This window comes from Lagopus leucura, unplaced genomic scaffold (assembly GCF_019238085.1).
Source record: "Lagopus leucura isolate 7727_CA_CO unplaced genomic scaffold, USGS_WTPT01 35081-0_obj-0_obj, whole genome shotgun sequence".
Classification (NCBI taxonomy): Eukaryota; Metazoa; Chordata; class Aves; order Galliformes; family Phasianidae; genus Lagopus; species Lagopus leucura.
The window spans coordinates 13,160-30,496 of NW_024964289.1; the positions used below are offsets into that span (position 1 = coordinate 13,160).

At 49.7% G+C, this 17,337-nt stretch overlaps 1 protein-coding gene across 5 annotated transcripts; it reads left to right on the forward strand.

Moving 5' to 3' along the window:
* The first annotated feature begins 431 nt into the window (after positions 1-431).
* On the forward strand, positions 432-17,244 carry NUP98 (nucleoporin 98 and 96 precursor). 5 transcript variants are annotated; one of them, XM_042891973.1, is made up of 16 exons: positions 432-513; positions 2,240-2,345; positions 3,120-3,221; positions 3,331-3,510; positions 4,168-4,307; positions 5,579-5,686; positions 6,292-6,475; positions 7,579-7,742; positions 8,510-8,647; positions 9,121-9,256; positions 10,960-11,052; positions 11,438-11,578; positions 12,728-12,861; positions 14,624-14,811; positions 15,448-15,564; positions 16,772-17,244. In XM_042891973.1, exons 2-16 carry the CDS (start codon positions 2,273-2,275, stop codon positions 17,115-17,117), a joined length of 2,244 nt encoding a protein of 747 aa, XP_042747907.1. In that variant the 5' UTR covers positions 432-513; positions 2,240-2,272; the 3' UTR covers positions 17,118-17,244. The 5 variants fall into 5 exon arrangements, with proteins under 5 accessions (XP_042747907.1, XP_042747911.1, XP_042747910.1 ...); XM_042891977.1 differs by having other exon boundaries at positions 9,121-9,178; positions 16,772-17,243; XM_042891976.1 differs by having other exon boundaries at positions 9,121-9,205; positions 16,772-17,241.
* The last annotated feature ends 93 nt before the right edge of the window (positions 17,245-17,337 follow it).

The following is a 17,337-nucleotide window of genomic DNA, read 5'->3' on the forward strand; positions in this document are numbered from 1 at the left end:
GCCCAGGTTTGGGCTCGGATCTAAAAGGCCCGAAGGCTCCGCGTGGGGCGCCCCCTGCCGGACCGGCGGACCGCTTAAACGCGCCCCGCCCTGTGCGCGGCGCACGCAGGAAGCCGAGAATCTCTCTGATTGGGCGGGCCGGAAGAAGCCCCGCCCCCGGCGCGCCCGGATGCTGGGCGGCGAGGCGGGAGGGATGTTCTGGACTCTTCCGCAGCGTCAGCCCCGCCCCCTCCCGGGCGAGACCAATCGGTGCTCGGCGCTTATCTCCACATTAGCCAGTAGAAAAAAGGAGACAGGGAGAGTGGGTGGGTCCGTTCACTGCCGCCGAGAGGGGGCAGCCAATGGGCTGCGGGCTCAAGGGAGCGGGGACGGCGCGTGGGCCGCTGGGAGGCGCGCGGAGCGGGTTGTGACGCAGCTTCCTCCGTGTGTGGCGGCGGCGCGGGAGTGGCGAGGCTGGTTCGGGCCGGGACGGGCCGGACCCGGCCGGGCCGCGCTGCTCTTCTCTCTTCGACGGTGAGCTCCGTGTCCGCAGTGCGCTCGGGGTCTCCGGGCCGCGCCACGGCTTTCTCGCTACAGAGCAGCCTCAGAAACCGGGAGCCGGGCCGCCGCGGCCTGCGGGCGGTGCAGCCGGGAGCGGGGCCGAGCGGGGGATGTCGCGATGATCGGGATAGCGGTATGAAACGGCGCCGCTGAGGTGACTGAGGGCTGCGGGAGCGTCGTGAGGGAGCTGCCCCGTGTTGGGGCTCAGCACCGCGGTTTGGTGAACTGCGGGTGTGCGGTGCGGGGAGCGGGGCTGTGTGAAGGCTGCTGGTATCGTTGTGTAATGGGGGAACGTGGTGGGGCTGCGCTGCCGGGACCTGGACAGTGCTGCCAGCGATTATGGCGTTTTCGTGGTGGAGTAACTGGTGGTCTCAGCGCAGAAAAGGACTGCGGGTTTCTGATGCTGTGATTCCTGTCATGGTTTCATTTTTGTGTGACTTGTTCACAGCATCACAGAATGGTTTGGGCTGGAAGGGAGCTCAAGGATCACAAAGCTCCAACCCCCCACCAATGCAGGGCCACCAACCTCCCCATCTCACAGCAGCCCAGGCTGCCCAGGGCCCCATCCAACCTGGCCTCCAACACCTGCAGGGATGGACGGGGCATCACAGCCTCTCTGGGCAGCTGTTCCAGCACCTCACCACTCTCTCTCTAAACAACTTCCCCCTGACATCCAACCTCCACCTGCCCTCCCTCAACTTCAAACCATTTCCCCTTGTCTTGCTGTTATCTACCCTACTAGAGACTTATTGTAGGATGCCCCATCCCTGGCGGCATTCAAGGCCAGGCTGGAGGTGGCTCTGGGCAGCCTGGGCTGCTGGTTGGTGACCCTGCACACAGCAAGGGGTTGGAACTGGATGATCACTGTGCTCCTTTGCAACCCAGGCCATTCTATCATTCTATGATCTCCTCCTTTACCAGCAGGGGTGGTTGGACTCAGTGATCTCATGAAGTCTCTTCCAACCACTGTGATTCTGTGACCAATTTGATTCTTGATGAAGAAGTGGATATTTCTGTTGTGCTTGTATTTGGTGACAAGGTTGGACATAGTGTTGTTACACCTACAATTAAGTAAAACAGCATGGGGTGTTGGGGTGTGTCACACACCCAGTGAGCAGCTACATGGAAATGCTCAGAATGTTGGATTGAGGACATCTTGGTGAGCCCAGCAAGCAATGAAAGCAGAGCTGGAGGAGGGTTTGTTCCTGTAGCTCTCATGCAGTGCATTTCTTTGTGTTAGCAGGAGTTGGAACATATAGGTTGTAACAGAAAAGCCCCGGTGGACAATCTTAGGCTGTAGTTCAGTGCAAATCCCTGTGTCTGTTCTTAAGGCTGTGTTCTGGTGGGCTCTCAGGTGTGAGATGGCTGAGCAGAGATGTGCAGTGCATGTGGATCAGGTGTGGGGAGCACCGTTTGTGAGAGATGTCTGTTTGTTGAGAGGGCAGATCTGGGCAGTGTAGCTGCCTTATCTCAGCACGTGGGTTTGTAGGAAACGTCATAAAGAATGGAAGGGAGCTTGCTTGTGCTGCTGAAGTGTCAGTGCTCTCCTCTCCTTAGCAGTTCTGGCTGTTTGCAGTGACTTTAGTCGTGCTGTTGTGCATCTCGTGGTTGAAGTACTCAGTTTGCTGAGTATCAGCGGTGAGGAAGGTGAGAAATGTCATTTAAAGCTTTGAAAGCTCAACCAGATTCTTCTTTCCAGGTTTAAGGAAAGGAAACTGATAACATACTGAAAATGTTTAACAAATCCTTCGGGACTCCTTTTGGAGGTAACACTGGCTTTGGAACAACATCAACTTTTGGACAAAGTAAGTAATACATCTAAGTCTGTACTTTTGATTTTTGCACTGCTTGGTGTGGTTTATTTTCCACAGTAGAACTGCTTGAGAATCACACAGAGGTGGGGGTTCTCTGTGTGTGATGGCAGCAGGGTGCTGCTGTGGGCTGTCCAGCTCACTTGCTTGGCAGTGATGGGAAGCAGAGCTGTGTTAGCAGAGAATCAGAAGCCCAAGCCTGCTTCACGGGGTCTTTTTTCAGCACACAGCAGAATTCTGCATGCTGTTGATGAAGCTTCCTTTTATAAAAGGAGTGGGAAGTTGGATGCTTTGGGGAAGGCATCTTTGCCTGGGCTGGGAGGAAGGTTCATTCGGTCGGGACTGGAATATGGGAAGGAAAAAGCAGGTGATGTGGGAGCTCTCTGGAAATGAACAGCACAGTGGGATTGCTGTCCGTGAAAGCAGACCATCCATCAGTGTGTTTGCACTGCTTGGTGGGAAGAGAAGACAGCTTCTGCTCTTGTATTGCTCCCAAACTAAGATTGGTGCAGAGCAGCTTCCAGGGGGTGGAAGCCTTGCAGCCTGGTGTGGGGCTGAGCGTTATTGCCAGGTGTAGCAGCAGCTGACTCAGCACCGTAGGCTCCTTCTGCAAGAGCTGTGAAAGCATTAATGGTGCTGCTCTGATGCTGAGGTACAGCTGGTCAGGCACAGACTTTGGCTTGGAAGTTGGAAAGGCAATCTCAGTTTAGTTTCTCGTACGTGTGTTCAGAATAAGACTTTATCTAACCTGTGGTGCTCATTTTCCAGATGCTGGCTTTGGTACCACAGGTGGAGGAGCGTTTGGCACGTCAGCCTTTGGGGCAAACAGCAACACTGGGGGCCTCTTTGGGAACACCCAGGCAAAGCCAGGTACTGCAGCGTTACAGCTGGAGGCAGAAATGATGACTTTTACCACCAAAACCTCAAACCGAGCAGCGAAACGATGGCAAACGACTCACAGCTTTGTTTCTGTCTGCAGGGGGGCTCTTCAGTTCCAACGCCTTTAATCAGCCCGCCACCTCCTCCACCAGCACTGGCTTTGGCTTTGGAACATCCACGGGGACATCCAGCAGCCTGTTTGGTACCACCAGCACTGGTGGGGGCCTCTTCTCATCCCAGAGCAATGCCTTCGCACAGAACAAGCCTGCTGGCTTTGGAAGTGAGTCGAACTCTCGTGTCTGTTGAGTATGGCTGATACAGTTTGACTGAAGCATGGGAAGCTGGGTGTGTGTGGGGGCCTGGTACAAGTGTTAATGTGAAGTGTTAATGTTTGGTTTTGTTGTTATGATCCACAGTAGGCAGATGCCAGTGTGATATGCTGCAAAACCCGTAGCTGTGATTCTAGCCTTGAGTTTTACACTAATTCACACATAAGTGACCAACTGGTGTTTTCTATTCTTAACTAACCTTTGGCTCTGCTTGATTTTAGCTTCTTGTTCTGCTGTTGTCGAGTAGTTACAGTTAGTTCTGCTTCTGGTGCTACAATATTTGAAATGCCCCTTCAGCACTTCTGTCATAACTTCTGAAGAAAGCCAAAGCTTCCTGTTGTCTCTGTGCACATCCATTTACGGGTGCTGCTGTCAGCAGGATGGAACTTGGTGCTGAGGTTCTCTGCTATTTCCTGGGGTGATGAGGTGGGGGGGATCTACACTATGTTAACAGACCACAGGTTTCCAACACTGCCCTGTTTATTTTTTTCCCTCGCAGTTGATTTTGTTTCCAAACTGTTTTCTAACTCGGGTTGGATATTTGGCGTTAAGCTTTAAATTAATGGTTGTTTTAGTGCTGATCTTTCTGTTCCTGCTTGTTTTTTCAGACTTTGGCACAAGTACCAGCAGTGGAGGTCTCTTTGGAACCACCAACACCACTTCCAATCCTTTTGGGAATCCATCTGGCTCTCTGTTTGGCCCAACCAGTTTTACTGCTGCTCCGACTGGCACAACCATTAAATTCAATGTAAGTTCTGTTTCTCCTTCTTAATTCGGCCTTTTTGCTGTAGGAAATGTTCCATCCTGCAGTTCTATGTGTGAAGCAGTGCCTGGATCCATGAGCTTAAAAATAGGAAGCAGTTAATGCATAAACATGCAGTGTTTTGAAATGGCTTGGAAATACCCTTAGTTGGACTGCTGCAGTGAAAATGTAACTAACACTGCAATTAATCTGCAAAGAGCCCAGGCTTTCATTTTGTTCTAATTGAACAGCCCAGAGTAATGCCCTGTGTAGGTTGAGATGTACAGCTGTTCATAGGGTGGGCCTTCGTGGGCAGGCAGGAGGTGTCACAGAGCTCCAGGTGATCACAGCTGAACTTATTCTGGAATGTGGGTCAAAAGAAATGCTCCTGTCACTCACTGGGCATTGGGAATGGAAATGAGATTGGAACAGTGATGCCCTGTGTGTTTTTTGGATGAGTTCCCTTTAAGGGGGGGGAGGGGGGGGGGGGGGGGTCCTTGAGGGTCTGTGGCAGTTGAAAATGGAGGACGGCCTGGAAGAAGAGCTGTTGGAAATGGGGTAACTGCTGTGTGCCCAAAAGGCTGCTTTCTGCTCAGTAGCTGCTCAGTTTAGGGATGGAATGAGCTGGGAATTCCGTTACCTGATGTGACGGAGCAGGGCTGTGCCTGGCATCTCTGCTTGGAGGCACAGCTGCAGTGATCAGCTTAGGCAGTGTTAGAGTGGTACCGGGTGCTTCTTCCTAGGGCAGTAAGATGGGAACGGGGCTGAAAGCCAGCAGGGATGGTGAAATCCCTGGGTGCAGTGGGGATTTGTATCCTGAGCTGGAATAAACTGCTTCACAAAGTGAAACTGAAAGCTATTGAAAGCTGTGTTGTTCTGAGGGATAGCAGGGTAAATTCCTCCACTGATTGCCACGTTGTTCCAGCTGTAAGATAACAGAGGCGTGCTGCTTCAGTTCCTGTGTTGAATTTAGGTTTTAACAGCATCACAGAATGGTTTGGGTTGGAAGGGAGCTCAAGGATCACGAAGCTCCAACCCCCACCAATGCAGGGCCACCAACCTCCCCATTTCACAGCAGCCCAGGCTGCCCAGGGCCCCATCCAACCTGGCCTTGAACACCTCCAGGGATGGACGGGGCATCACAGCCTCTCTGGGCAGCTGTTCCAGCACCTCACCACTCTCTCTCTAAAGAACTTTACAGCATCTGCTCAGGAACAACTGCATCAATAGAGACCTCTCTGGATTTTACATCTGAAGCTTAACCTCTTCTCTTGCAGCCCCCAACTGGTACGGATAGCATGGTCAAGTCTGGAGTTAGCACCACTATCAATACTAAGCACCAATGCATCACTGCTATGAAGGAGTATGAGAGCAAATCTCTCGAGGTCAGTCGATAATGTTCAAACATGTTGATTTGGTACAGCTGTTAATTAGTATTGGCTTAGCAGAGCTTTCTTGGACTGTGATAAATAGTGTATGTGCTTGCTAACAAATGCAGCTTTCAGTGTCTGCATCATGCACAGAAGTAGCATGAAACGAAACACGTCGTTGTATTGGTGTTGGTTTTTAATGTGTTCACTGCAGTTTCTGAAGAGCTGAAATTCCACCTTGCTGTGTATCAGGAGGGTGAGATCCTGCTGGAAGCACTGTGCTGATGAGATAATGGCAGAAGCCACGACAAAACTCAGTTGTTTGATGTAAACCACTGCTCTCAAGGATACAGCCGTGAAGCCCTCCTGTTCCAGCTTGCTTAACTGATAGCTGAAAACAGGAGTGCTCTGAAAATGCCCTTAGAAATAGAATTGAAGCCCAGGCATAACTGCAGTGATGCATCTGAGCTCGGGTCTTGTTGATCAGTTCTTGTTTTAAAATGAGCTGTTAGCAGCTGATGTTGTGCCTTCGTGCTGGGCAGGCTGGGAGCTGTGTGAGCATACTGGTGGCCTGGCTTTAGCCTTGCTCTGCATAAAGAGAAATGGTTTTCCTTTACTAGGAGCTGCGTTTAGAAGACTACATGGCCAATAGGAAGGGGCCTTCGAATCCTGTGGGGGCAGGAGCCACTACAGGCTTGTTTGGGACTTCCACTGCTACTTCAAGCACAGCTACGGGACTTTTTGGCTCTTCTACCACTAATACAGGCTTCTCCTATGGACAGAATAAAACTGCTTTTGGAACTAGTAAGTACTGCCTGCGTGCTGCTCCACTGTGACCAGCTATGCCAATGCTTCATTAAGCTATTCAGCTGAGCAGGATGAGGAATTGCTGGTGTGAGCTTAGAGTTTGACTGCCTGCATTATCAGTGTTCTGTAATGAGATTTTCTTGCTTTCTGCTAATGAGCAGGCATGAATTCCCTGGCCACAGCCTTGTATGTTTATAGTGACCCAATGAGACCTTGCCACGATCTGTTCCCCGGACCCTTCCAGATTGCGCCAGCCTGGTTTCACACCTTTTGAGCGTTCTTGGATGGAACATAAAAGCCAAATGTAAAGTTAACTGGGAACAGAAGCAAAGATTTGCTGCTTCTGAGGTTAGAATGTGTCTGTCCTTGCTGGCAGGCCCTGCTAGGCTTTATCTTTGGGCTCACTAAGGGCCCACTAAGTGTGAGGGCTCACTAAGCTGCAGTCCTTGAGAGAGATAACCATGCAGGAAGCTGCATGTGCAGCCTGCCCACAGAGGCAGTCAACCCCTGGGTGCAGTGGGGATTTGTATCCTGAGCTGGAATAAACTGCTTCACAAAGTGAAACTGAAAGCTATTGAAAGCTGTGTTGTTCTGAGGGATAGCAGGGTAAATTCCTCCACTGATTGCCACGTTGTTCCAGCTGTAAGATAACAGAGGCGTGCTGCTTCAGTTCCTGTGTTGAATTTGGGTTTTAACAGCATTACAGAATGGTTTGGGCTGGAAGGGAGCTCAAGGATCACAAAGCTCCAACCCCCACCAATGCAGGGCCACCAACCTCCCCATCTCGCAGCAGCCCAGGCTGCCCAGGGCCCCATCCAACCTGGCCTTGAACACCTGCAGGGATGGATGGGGCATCACAGCCTCTCTGGGCAGCTGTTCCAGCACCTCACCACTCTCTCTCTAAAGAAATTCACACAAGGAGAACACAATAAAATGCACAACTGCTTCCATCTGAGTGCAGCTGTGCTGCGTTGGCCTCGTGTGTTTTGCTGTTCCATTGAACTGAGGTTCTTTTTTTCTTGTTTGAATGTGCTGAGCGTAGGTTGGGATAAACACTTGAGGGTGGTTTTTTTTTTTAAACCAACTTCTTTGTGTTGTAGCTACGACTGGCTTTGGAACAGGAACAACAGGAGGGCTTTTTGGTCAGCAGACTCAAACGACAAGTCTGTTTAACAAACCATTTGGTCAGGCCACGACGACGCAGAACACAGGCTTTCCCTTTGGGAATACCAGCACTCTAGGACAGCCGAACACGAGCACGATGGTAAGATGAGTTGTGTGAGCCCTTCGTTGCTGTTGTGTGCCCATTCCAGCTGTGCAGGGGGGGTTGTGATGCAGTCATCCTGGTCTTCCTCAGATTGTTTCACAGCTTCCTTGGAACTCACATGCGAAGCTCTGAGCTCTGCTGTCTGATTGAGGTGCTTCACACCCATCAATGTTTTTCATTTTTGGTACAAGCTCATACAGCTTACAATAAAAGCCTTCAACTTTTCCCAGGTAGCTTTTCCCATGCTTTTGAAGATGGCTGCTCTCAGCAGCTCAAGGATTTCCAATCATATTCGTGCAGATGATAAAATTCTCTTACTTGTTACTGATTGTCAGCATTCTGTAGGAATTTATTAACAATTCTATGCTTTCTGGTGGCTAATGAGCATCACTGGAGGGGTCATCTGATAGAGAGGCACTGCATGGCTGTAATTAGTGTATAGCCAGAGGCTCTGGCTACAGATGTGCTGCATTCCTCCTTGCTGCGCTGTGGCTTCTCTCAGAAACCCCTCTGCAATGGTTATTGCCCATCTGCATTGCTCACAGTGGGGGAGGAGGGGAAACTACAGTATGGAGCACAAATTCCTTCGTTTTCCTTACTGTAACTAATTGCCTGATTGAATCAAGCTCCTGAAATGTTTTTTCACCTTTTTCCCCATCAAAAAGGAAAACACCGCAGTATTTATTAACAGACTTCTGGTGTTCATGCTTTTATCATCACAGCTGGACTTTGTGGCATTATTTTAATGCAATTCTTCTTTGTAGGGAATCTTTGGGGCCACGCAGCCCTCGCAGCCCGGAGGCCTTTTTGGAACAGCTGCCACTACCAATGCTGGCACTGCGTTTGGGACCGGAACCGGGCTTTTTGGACAGGCAAACACAGGATTTGGTGTTGGCGGTTCGGTACGTTCCTATTTTTGTACATAAAATGAATGCAAATAAAAACAAAATGGCATCTGGAATCTGTGTGTTGGCCTCGTCAGGGCAGTGCTGTGGAAGTGAAGGTGCTGAAGGGCAGGAGTGCAGTTCCTTCTGAGTAGGGGTGGGCAGTAGAGCTGGTGGTGCCTGGAGCAGGAAGGGAGGCCAGACATGGCTGGGGAGCCTTGGCGTGCTGCTGGCAGTACAGGCATTTTGATGGTCCCTGAATGAGAATGAACTTGATTCTCAGTAGCCACTTATTTGGGGTTTAATGTGTGCCCTGTGGGTACAGGAGTGAAAAACTCTGTGTTCCAGGAGGTGGTCGCACATAACAGCGCTGCTGGGAGTTGGCCTTGTGCTGGGCTTCAGTTCTGCTTTCTTGCCTGCAATGAAACTCATCAATGTTTCTTTTAATATCCTGCTGTCAGGTTTCCAAATTGATGTTTTCTTCCTTCCAGACCCTGTTTGGTAGCAAACCTGCTGGATTTGGAACCACCACGACCAGTACCTCATTTGGTACAACCACTGGCGGCGGGCTCTTTGGTAACAAACCAACCCTGAGTTTAGGAACCAATACAAACACTTCCAATTTTGGTACATATGAAAAAAAGTGGGATTCAGTCACTTAAAACTGTACTGCATATACCACACACCTGGCTGCTGAGTGTCGCATGCTAACGGTTGGGTGTTAGGATCCTCAGGTAAGCCGTCCTTCTGAGGGGCGTTGCTGCAGAGGAGCACCTTGGATCCTGTTTTGTTCCTTTCCTCTGTGCTGCTCCCTGACTTATGACCTAGGTAGTTAAGTTGAAGTCCCGCTGTTTCAATTAGGAAGGTGTAAGCTGTAATTAAGAGCAATTGAAATCAAAGGACTTAAGGCAGCATTGTGTGTCTGCAGCCTGTTACGCAGCTGTGATTGCAGAGGAGTGCTGAGGGACGCAGTGCTGTCTGGGGTTCGATGGCAGATCTAGGGGATTTATAATAAGAGAGATAAGAAACAGTGTCACTGATAGCTGCTGTCTTTCACACTTTGAGAATCTATACTTTTGAAGGCTGGGGTCTTGCATGAGTGTTTGCCTCTGACACTGATGGTGTTTGGTGTTCAGCGTGTGATCAGGCAGCAGAAATGTCCAGGAGAAATCCAGGCTGGATGTGGCTCTGGGCAGCCTGGTGTGCTGGTTGGTGACCCTGCACATGGCAGGGGGGTTGAAACTGGGTGATCATTGTGGTCCTTTTCAACCCAGGCCGTTCTGTGATTCTATGAAATGTGTGTTTGTTCAAGTAAATGTCAGTCTTCCTTTGTCTGCTGACACTGAGAGCAGCAGAACTGTTATTCCTCAAGGGGAGCAGGGCTGGGTTTACAGTGTTGAAGATCTGGCATCTTTTCTGTCTACAAAAGCAGACTAAAAATTGATATTCTGCCATATCCATCTTCCAGAAAGAGGGAAGGAATTGTCCAGCTCTTAGACTGCCAGGGCAGCACTGCAGCAGGCCCAGTCCCATTGTGGTGATAGAGCTTGGGCACCTTGTTACCCTGTTTTATATGGAAGTTGCTTCCAAATCCCTTGCTGTACTGAGAACCAGGCAGCTGGGCATTGCAGCAGAGAGCAGGAGCAATGCCAGTGTTTGTGTTAATGGCCCTGCATTGTTTGCAGCAGTGCAGCAGGCAGGAGAAGTTTGGGTCTGGGGTGCTTCTGGTGCCAGTTTGTGACTGCAGTTGTCTAGCTTAATTCTGTCCTTACACTAATTAATGCCTACGTAATTAACCATGAACAGAATGGTTTTGCAGCCTTCAGTTTACAATCTAACCTGTGTGGTGCTGGATTTGGGTGAGCTTTAGAGGTGTGCTTTTGAGCTGTGCACTCTCCTGGCTGGGGGCTGTTCCTTGCTTTGTCAGTAGGAACCAGAGGTGTGTGTGGTATAGACAGTATGCAGTGGGGATGTTCCTTGCAGGCAGTTCAAGAAACTAAATGTGCTTGATGCTGTAACAGGCGACAGGATAATGATGTCCTTTTTGGCTTTATAAAATACTGGATTTTGTAACAAATTAAAAAGCTTAAGAAAGCAAGGCAGTAAATCTCTAAACTAATGTTGTCAGTTGTATAGTTGTAACTCATGTACGTTATTTTTACCACTGAAGTCCCTTCTTGCTGCTTGTTTGACATGCATTTTTGGCAGTGGTGTGTAGAATTTGACCTTAACTGTGGCAGAGCTGTCTTTGAGTGGCTGATGCTTATTTGTGTTTTAAATTTCATCGCTAATAGCTTTAGATTAATGAGCTCCTGTTTGTGTCCTTGAAGGTTTTGGTGCCAACAATGCTGGAAATAGCTTGTTTGGAAATAAGCCTGCAACGGGGACCCTGGGAACCGGGCTTGGGACAGGGTTTGGAACAGGTAAGCAGTTCTCTGGCTTGTTCTGTCTCAGCTTAAGCACAGTCCTCAAGCTTTGGTGAAGTCTTTGTATCGCTCACTAACTCTGGTGATACAGCAGTGGCTGTAGGAGCTTTGGCTTGAAGTCACAAACCTGTCTTACATCAGAATTGAGCAGAGCTGGATGATGCTGTGCTGATCCACCTGTTAGAAACTGTGGGCAGTGGCATTCCTGGCTGTGGCTGAGGGCTCAGCAGGCTGCTGGTTGCCTCTGTTGGTCTGATTGTGTGAGCCTGGGGTGTCTGTAGCACTCATGCACACCTCGAGTGCTTCTTGCAGCTTGTTAATGAGTTCTTTATGGGATAAACTGGTTATTCCAAGTGTTACAGTGAGTTTTCTCGTGCCGTAGCCCTCGGGGCAGGACAGACTTCATTATTTGGGAACACCCAGCCTAAACTCGGTGGGACGCTGGGAACAGGAGCTTTTGGAGCACCAGGGTTCAATACCTCCACTGCTACTCTGGGCTTTGGAGCCCCTCAGCCTGCTGTAGGTAAGTGTGCATCAGCCTGAGTTCAGTCACTGCTTCCCTCCAGCCAAACAAATGCTGGAGGATCCACCTGAGGCTGCTTCTGCTCTCAGTAGCAACGTAGGCTGTGCAGTTTTTCCCTCCTTAGCATCACGTGTCTGTTCTTCCAAGTGTAATTTGCCATCAACATTCTTAACACTTACAGATGTTTCAGTGCTTTCCTTCCAAAATCTGTAAGATGCTTCCCATCAGTCACTTTGGGTCAGAGCAGTAGATGCATTTCATACATTTAAAAGAGGAAATGTGGTGTTAATTCTTTAAGTAATGCTATCTGGCAGAGCTCAGGGTGCTTAGCAGGTGAGTGTGGTGGTAGAATCTGTCACAGTGCATCATTCTGTGAGTCGTAGTGCCTGCCAAGTCCTGCACTGCGTCCTGCTGGGCAGAGCTGAGTGCTTTGGGGTGGCACACATGGCCATGGTGCTCTACCCCCCACAGGTAGCAGGGTCAGGAAATGGTTTCCAGTGGGATGGAAGGAGGGAGGGGTGGCACACAGCACTGCGTGGCAGGAAGGGGCCCACAAAAGCTGGCTGATGTCTGAGGTTCACCTCTGTGCTTGGATGGTTGGTGAGATTGCCAGAGAGAAGCTGCTGTTGTATGGCTGAGAGCAGGCAGAGGTGGATCAAAAGATGTCAGGTCTTGGAATTAAAAACAAGGTGCTTTATGCTCTTAGATGTTCTGTAATGTGATCTCTGTAGGATCTTAATGGGAACTAAAATTAGATGCTGTAGGATTGAAGAGGCCTTTTCTGCTGAGGGGACTTGGGATCTGTGTTTGATCTCTGCAGCAGGAAAGTCAGAATTGCAGCCAGGATTTTTTCTTTTCCAAGACATCAACAGATAATGCTGCAAAAACCCAGCATATGAAGTGAAGGTGTTGGAAGGCCAGGCTTGTCCTCTTGTAGCTCTCCACACTCAGCTTTTGAATGAAAGCGTTTCCAAATTCCAACGAAAGGATAGGATATGGTTTCTTCCTTCAGCATTCTGAAGAGCAGGGAGAAAAGGATGTTAATTGTGTATTTGGAACTGCTGGGAGGAGAGCCTCTGGCTGAGGGTTGTCTTTTCTGTCTGCCTTGATTCTATTAGTGTTGACTGCTGAAAACTGTTCTTTTTGCAGCACTGACAGATCCTAATGCATCAGCTGCCCAGCAGGCAGTCCTGCAGCAGCACCTCAATAATTTGACTTATTCACCCTTTGGAGATTCTCCACTTTTCAGAAACCCCATGTCAGACCCAAAGAAGAAAGAAGAGGTGAGTGTGTTAAACTCAATTTCCTGGGAAAGGGTTGAAATGATTTCAGTTGCTACGCTGTCCTGTCTTCACTCAGGTATGCAGTGAGCAGCATAAGGACTTGCCATCTGTATGCTTTACTGATGCAAGATTGACTTTTTCTTTCCTTTATGCTGTCAAACTGCTTGTTCTGGGGCTTCATTTACTTCTGGTACATCACTGCTTGACTTTGGGGTTCCTGCTGAGAGTTGCACTGTGTGACTGTCTGTGTTTGGCATACTTGAAGCATTTGACTTGAGCTTTGCTTATGGCAGCCTGTTGGTTGGTTTGAGAACAGCCACAAGGCGCTTCTCAGACTTCTGAGGGTGAAGGGATGTAGAAATGGCTGCTGTCCTTCCATATTCTGGAGGGTGACTGTTCTGCTTAGTTGATGGAGCCCATCTCAGTGCTCCCAGGGGTCTCCTTCCCAAGCTGAAGGGCGTAGAATTATAGAATGGCCTGGGTTGAAAAGGGCCGTTGTTATCATCTAACGGTGGCTGCTGCTTTCCTGTTTGCAGTCTTAGCAGTTTGTGAGGTGGGCAGGGATCACAGATCCATGCAGTGTGGAGCTGCACACAGCTGAGGCACTGCCTTCACCCCCAAAGAGCCCTGAGGGACTTGCCTAGATGGAGCAGAGGCAGCCAAATCACTTCTGTCTTTGGCTGACGAGGGTTGGAGGTCCATAGGGAACGTACACACACTCTGCTCTGTGGATTCACCTGCACATTTGTGCATTTCTTGAGCTTTAGCTTTGTCTCTATCTGGCTGCTACCTCTGCCCAGATCCTGAGCCCTCCTAGATGCTGAGTCATTTACCTGATATCCTTGCCAGGACAACTCCAGATGCTGGCCACAAATTCACTCCTGCATTTCTCTCCATTTGTGTTCGTATGCACAAGTCAGACTGAGAGATTGCACTGAAAGTTAAGGATGTTGTGGATATTGAGAAAGGAGAGAAGGTTGTGATCAGGCACAAGTGTCAATCACACAGTCATGCTGGCTGACAAGGGTGTACACAAAGCCAGCCTGTTTGATACCTTTTCACTCTGTCTCCCTTCACTGTGGCTTCCTCTGAGCACTCCTTAGGTTGAGGGAGCTGGGCTTGGAGAAGAGAAGGCTGCAGGGAGACCTGATGGTGGCCTTCAGTGCTTGAAGGGAGCGGATAAACAGGAGGGGGAACGGCTGTGTGTGAGGGTGGGTGGTGACAGGACAAGGGGAATGGCTTGAAAGTAAGACAGGGGAGGTTTGGGTTGGATGTGAGGAGGAAGTTTTGGAGGCAGAGGGTGGTGAGGCAGTGGCACAGGTTGCCCAAGGAGGCTGTGGATGCCCCATCCATGTTGGATTGGCATTGGATGCCCTGCATCCTTGAATGCAGGCATTCAAGGCCAGGCTGGATGTGGCTCTGGGCAGCCTGGGCTGCTGGTTGGCGACCTGCACACAGCAGGGGTTGGAGCTGGATGAGCGCTGTGCTCCTGTGCAACCCAGGCCATTCTATCATTCCATGATTCCCACTTGTTAGTGGTTACAGCCCTGTTTGGCCCTGCCCAGAAGCTGTGTTTGTGGTGTCATGGCCCTTGGTCTTCAGCATCTCCCATGCGTTGTCATCGGCCAGCTTTGTGTCTCTTCCTCTTTACTGGTGTCCCATCATGTCTTTCACTTCCTTAAGGCCTTTGGCAGGTGCTGTGTATGTTCCACATGTCTGTACAGTGCACAATATGGAAATTCCAATTCTTTTTCTTTTCCAGCGGCTGAAACCGACCAACCCTGCAGCTCAGAAGGCCTTAACAACCCCCACCCACTACAAACTGACCCCGCGTCCGGCAACCAGAGTGCGCCCAAAGGCCCTGCAGTCTGCAGGCTCTGCCAAGTCTCAGCTCTTTGATGGCCTCGATGATGATGAGCCATCCCTGTCCAATGGGGCCTTCATGCCAAAGTTAGTTCTTTTCTGTGCATTGGGGGGAGGAGGTGCAGGAAGAACTGGAGCGTGGCCTCAGTTCTGAGCAGATGAACTCCTGAATTCCGTTGCTTTTTGCGACCTGATGTAAATGGGAATAGCAGTAACAGGATTTGTGTTTAATTTGGAGATAAATATTTTCTGTAGAGGAGACGAAAATGGTCATCTTAAAATGTGAACTGCAAAGAGCTGTGAAATGAGGTGAAATTGCAGTGAAGCTTCTGTGAAGTCAGTTAGAAATTCTACAAGGGAAGTCTGTACAGAGTGCAGCTCCCTGCAGCTGAGGTAGCAGGGCTGTTAGGTTTGCTAATGGTGTCGTTTGAAGGAGGGCTGGTGATGATTTCAGGGCCTGACGCTGGTTCTGTGTCAGATTCACACTGTTGGGATGGAGTAGTGATGCTGTGCGTGTGTCCTAACGAGGCTTTTGGTTTCGATCTCTAGGAGCACTGGTGGCAATCTCAAAAAGAGCTTTAGTTTTAATCTTTGTTTAATCAAACTGAAATACTTTGGAGAAGGATGAGTCAGTCACTGAAAGACCCTTTGGGCGCAAACGAAAAGAAGAAGTAATCGTTGAGCTTAGTTCATATTTGCCTTCACTTTGTTTTCTTTTTTTAGGAAGAGCATCAAGAAGTTGGTTTTGAAGAACCTCAGTGGCAGCAGCCTGTTCTCTCCTGTCAATCGTGAGAACGATGACCTGGCATCTCCATCAGAGTACCCAGAGAATGGAGACAGGTATGGTGGTGGCTGATGTGTGTGTTTCAGCTTGAAAGAAGCACAAACCTGTTCTTCCTGTCTCCAAATTACTGTTACAAAAGTAGGTGGTCATTTCTGAGGGCGTCATAATAGCTGATGGGGGAAGCAGGTTGACCTTCTGAGTGAGTGACCTGCCCTCAGGCTGCCCTTCTGCTCTACCTGTGTGCTTATTACCAGCTCACTGCACCCAAACCAGGAGCTCAGAGGGCTGACTTCTCTGGGATGTCTCCTCTCACCTCCTGTAGAGACAAATCACAGCATTTCTTGAGGGAAAAGCTAAACCTGAGCCTAAGGGGAGAAAAAAATCCCGAGTAGCTCAACATTTGGATTTTATTGAGAGCTCCTAAAAGCAAGAACTGCTTGCAGGAGTGGAGAAACTTTTTCTAACCACCTTAATCCTAACCTAGGTGGTTCTCAGTAGGACAGGAGCTTTTGTTAACTGGATTGCCAGCAGCCATGTACAGCAGGCAGCTCTGAAGTTGTTGTGTTAGAATGTCTGTAGCAGTAGTGCCTTCATGTTTGAGCTGGTGATGGTGTCTGCAGGACTTAATCTTGCCATGCTTCTCAAGCAGGGTATTTGGGGCAGAAAAGAGTGATTCCTTGGAATCACCGAATCTTTCAGGCTGCAAATGGCCTTAGGAGGTGTTTCTGTTGAGCAGAGTCAGCACTGAATTCAGACTGGGTTGTTGAAGACTCCGGTGTGGAGCTCCGAGGATGGAGATTCCACAGCCTCTGTTCCAACACTTAGCTGTCCTCGTTGGCTTCCTTGTTTTTATTTGACCACTGTTTCTCATCTTCCTGCCATCCACATCTGTGCATGCCCTGACTCTTGGCTTTTGGTATTGGAAAGCTGCTGTTCCTTTTCCCTTCAGCCCTTTTCTCCGTGCTGAGCAACCCATTTCCCACAGCCTCCCCTAGGGGCACCCTGAGGGCGTTGTGCTGTGCCAGCATGGAGCGTGTCAGTATATTCCTTGCATTGAGGGGCCCAGGTGGGATGCAGAATGCTGAACAAGAGCGGAGTAAAGGGGAACAAAAAATGCCTTCCCTTTACCTGCTGCCTCTGCAGTTCGTTGAGTAGGAATGTTTGCTTTTTGTACAAAAAGACACTGAATTGTAATGGTGACCTGAGCCCATTAGAACGAAATCAGAACTAAAAAACCACTGTTGTGTTTCTTCATTGCTTTAGGTTCTTTTTGTCGGTTCCTCCTGATGAAAACCACAGGCAAGATGGCGAGCGCGAGGAGGAGGAGGAGCACCACGAGGTGACGAGGTTTTACACCAACCCCATTGCCAAGCCCATCCCACAGAGCCCTGAGAACACAGCACACAAACACCAGAACAGCGTGGATGACACCATCGTGGCCCTCAATCCGCGGGCAGCCCTGCGCAACGGCCTGGAGGGCAGCAGTGAGGATCCCTCGTTCCACGACGATTCCCTTCAGGATGAGCGCGAAGACGAGGCTGAGGCGGTGCCCCACGTGCATCCTGCAGGTTGGACTGGGGCTGGAGGCAGGGCTGTCCTCTATGGATAACTCTTGGTGACGTTTAGTCTGTGCTTCTTGTGCTGTTTTGGATCCTCAGTTCTTTGTTTCACTTCCTCCTGTCTTCTTTGGGGTACAAATCTCATTTTTTCATTCTCATATCTCACACGTTTGTTTTTTTTTTTTAATGAGTTACTGAGCAGAATCACAGAATGGTTGGGTTGGAAGGGAGCTCAAGGATCACGAAGCTCCAACCCCCACCAATGCAGGG

Excerpts from the sequence above, each read along its gene's own strand:
- NUP98 (XM_042891973.1), top strand. The coding sequence starts at position 2,273 with ATGTTTAACAAATCCTTCGGGACTCCTTTTGGAGGTAACACTGGCTTT. Across the intron at positions 3,511-4,167 it reads CAAGCCTGCTGGCTTTGGAA|ACTTTGGCACAAGTACCAGC; the intron begins GTGAGTCGAACT and ends TTGTTTTTTCAG. Across the intron at positions 12,862-14,623 it reads ACCCAAAGAAGAAAGAAGAG|CGGCTGAAACCGACCAACCC; the intron begins GTGAGTGTGTTA and ends TTTCTTTTCCAG.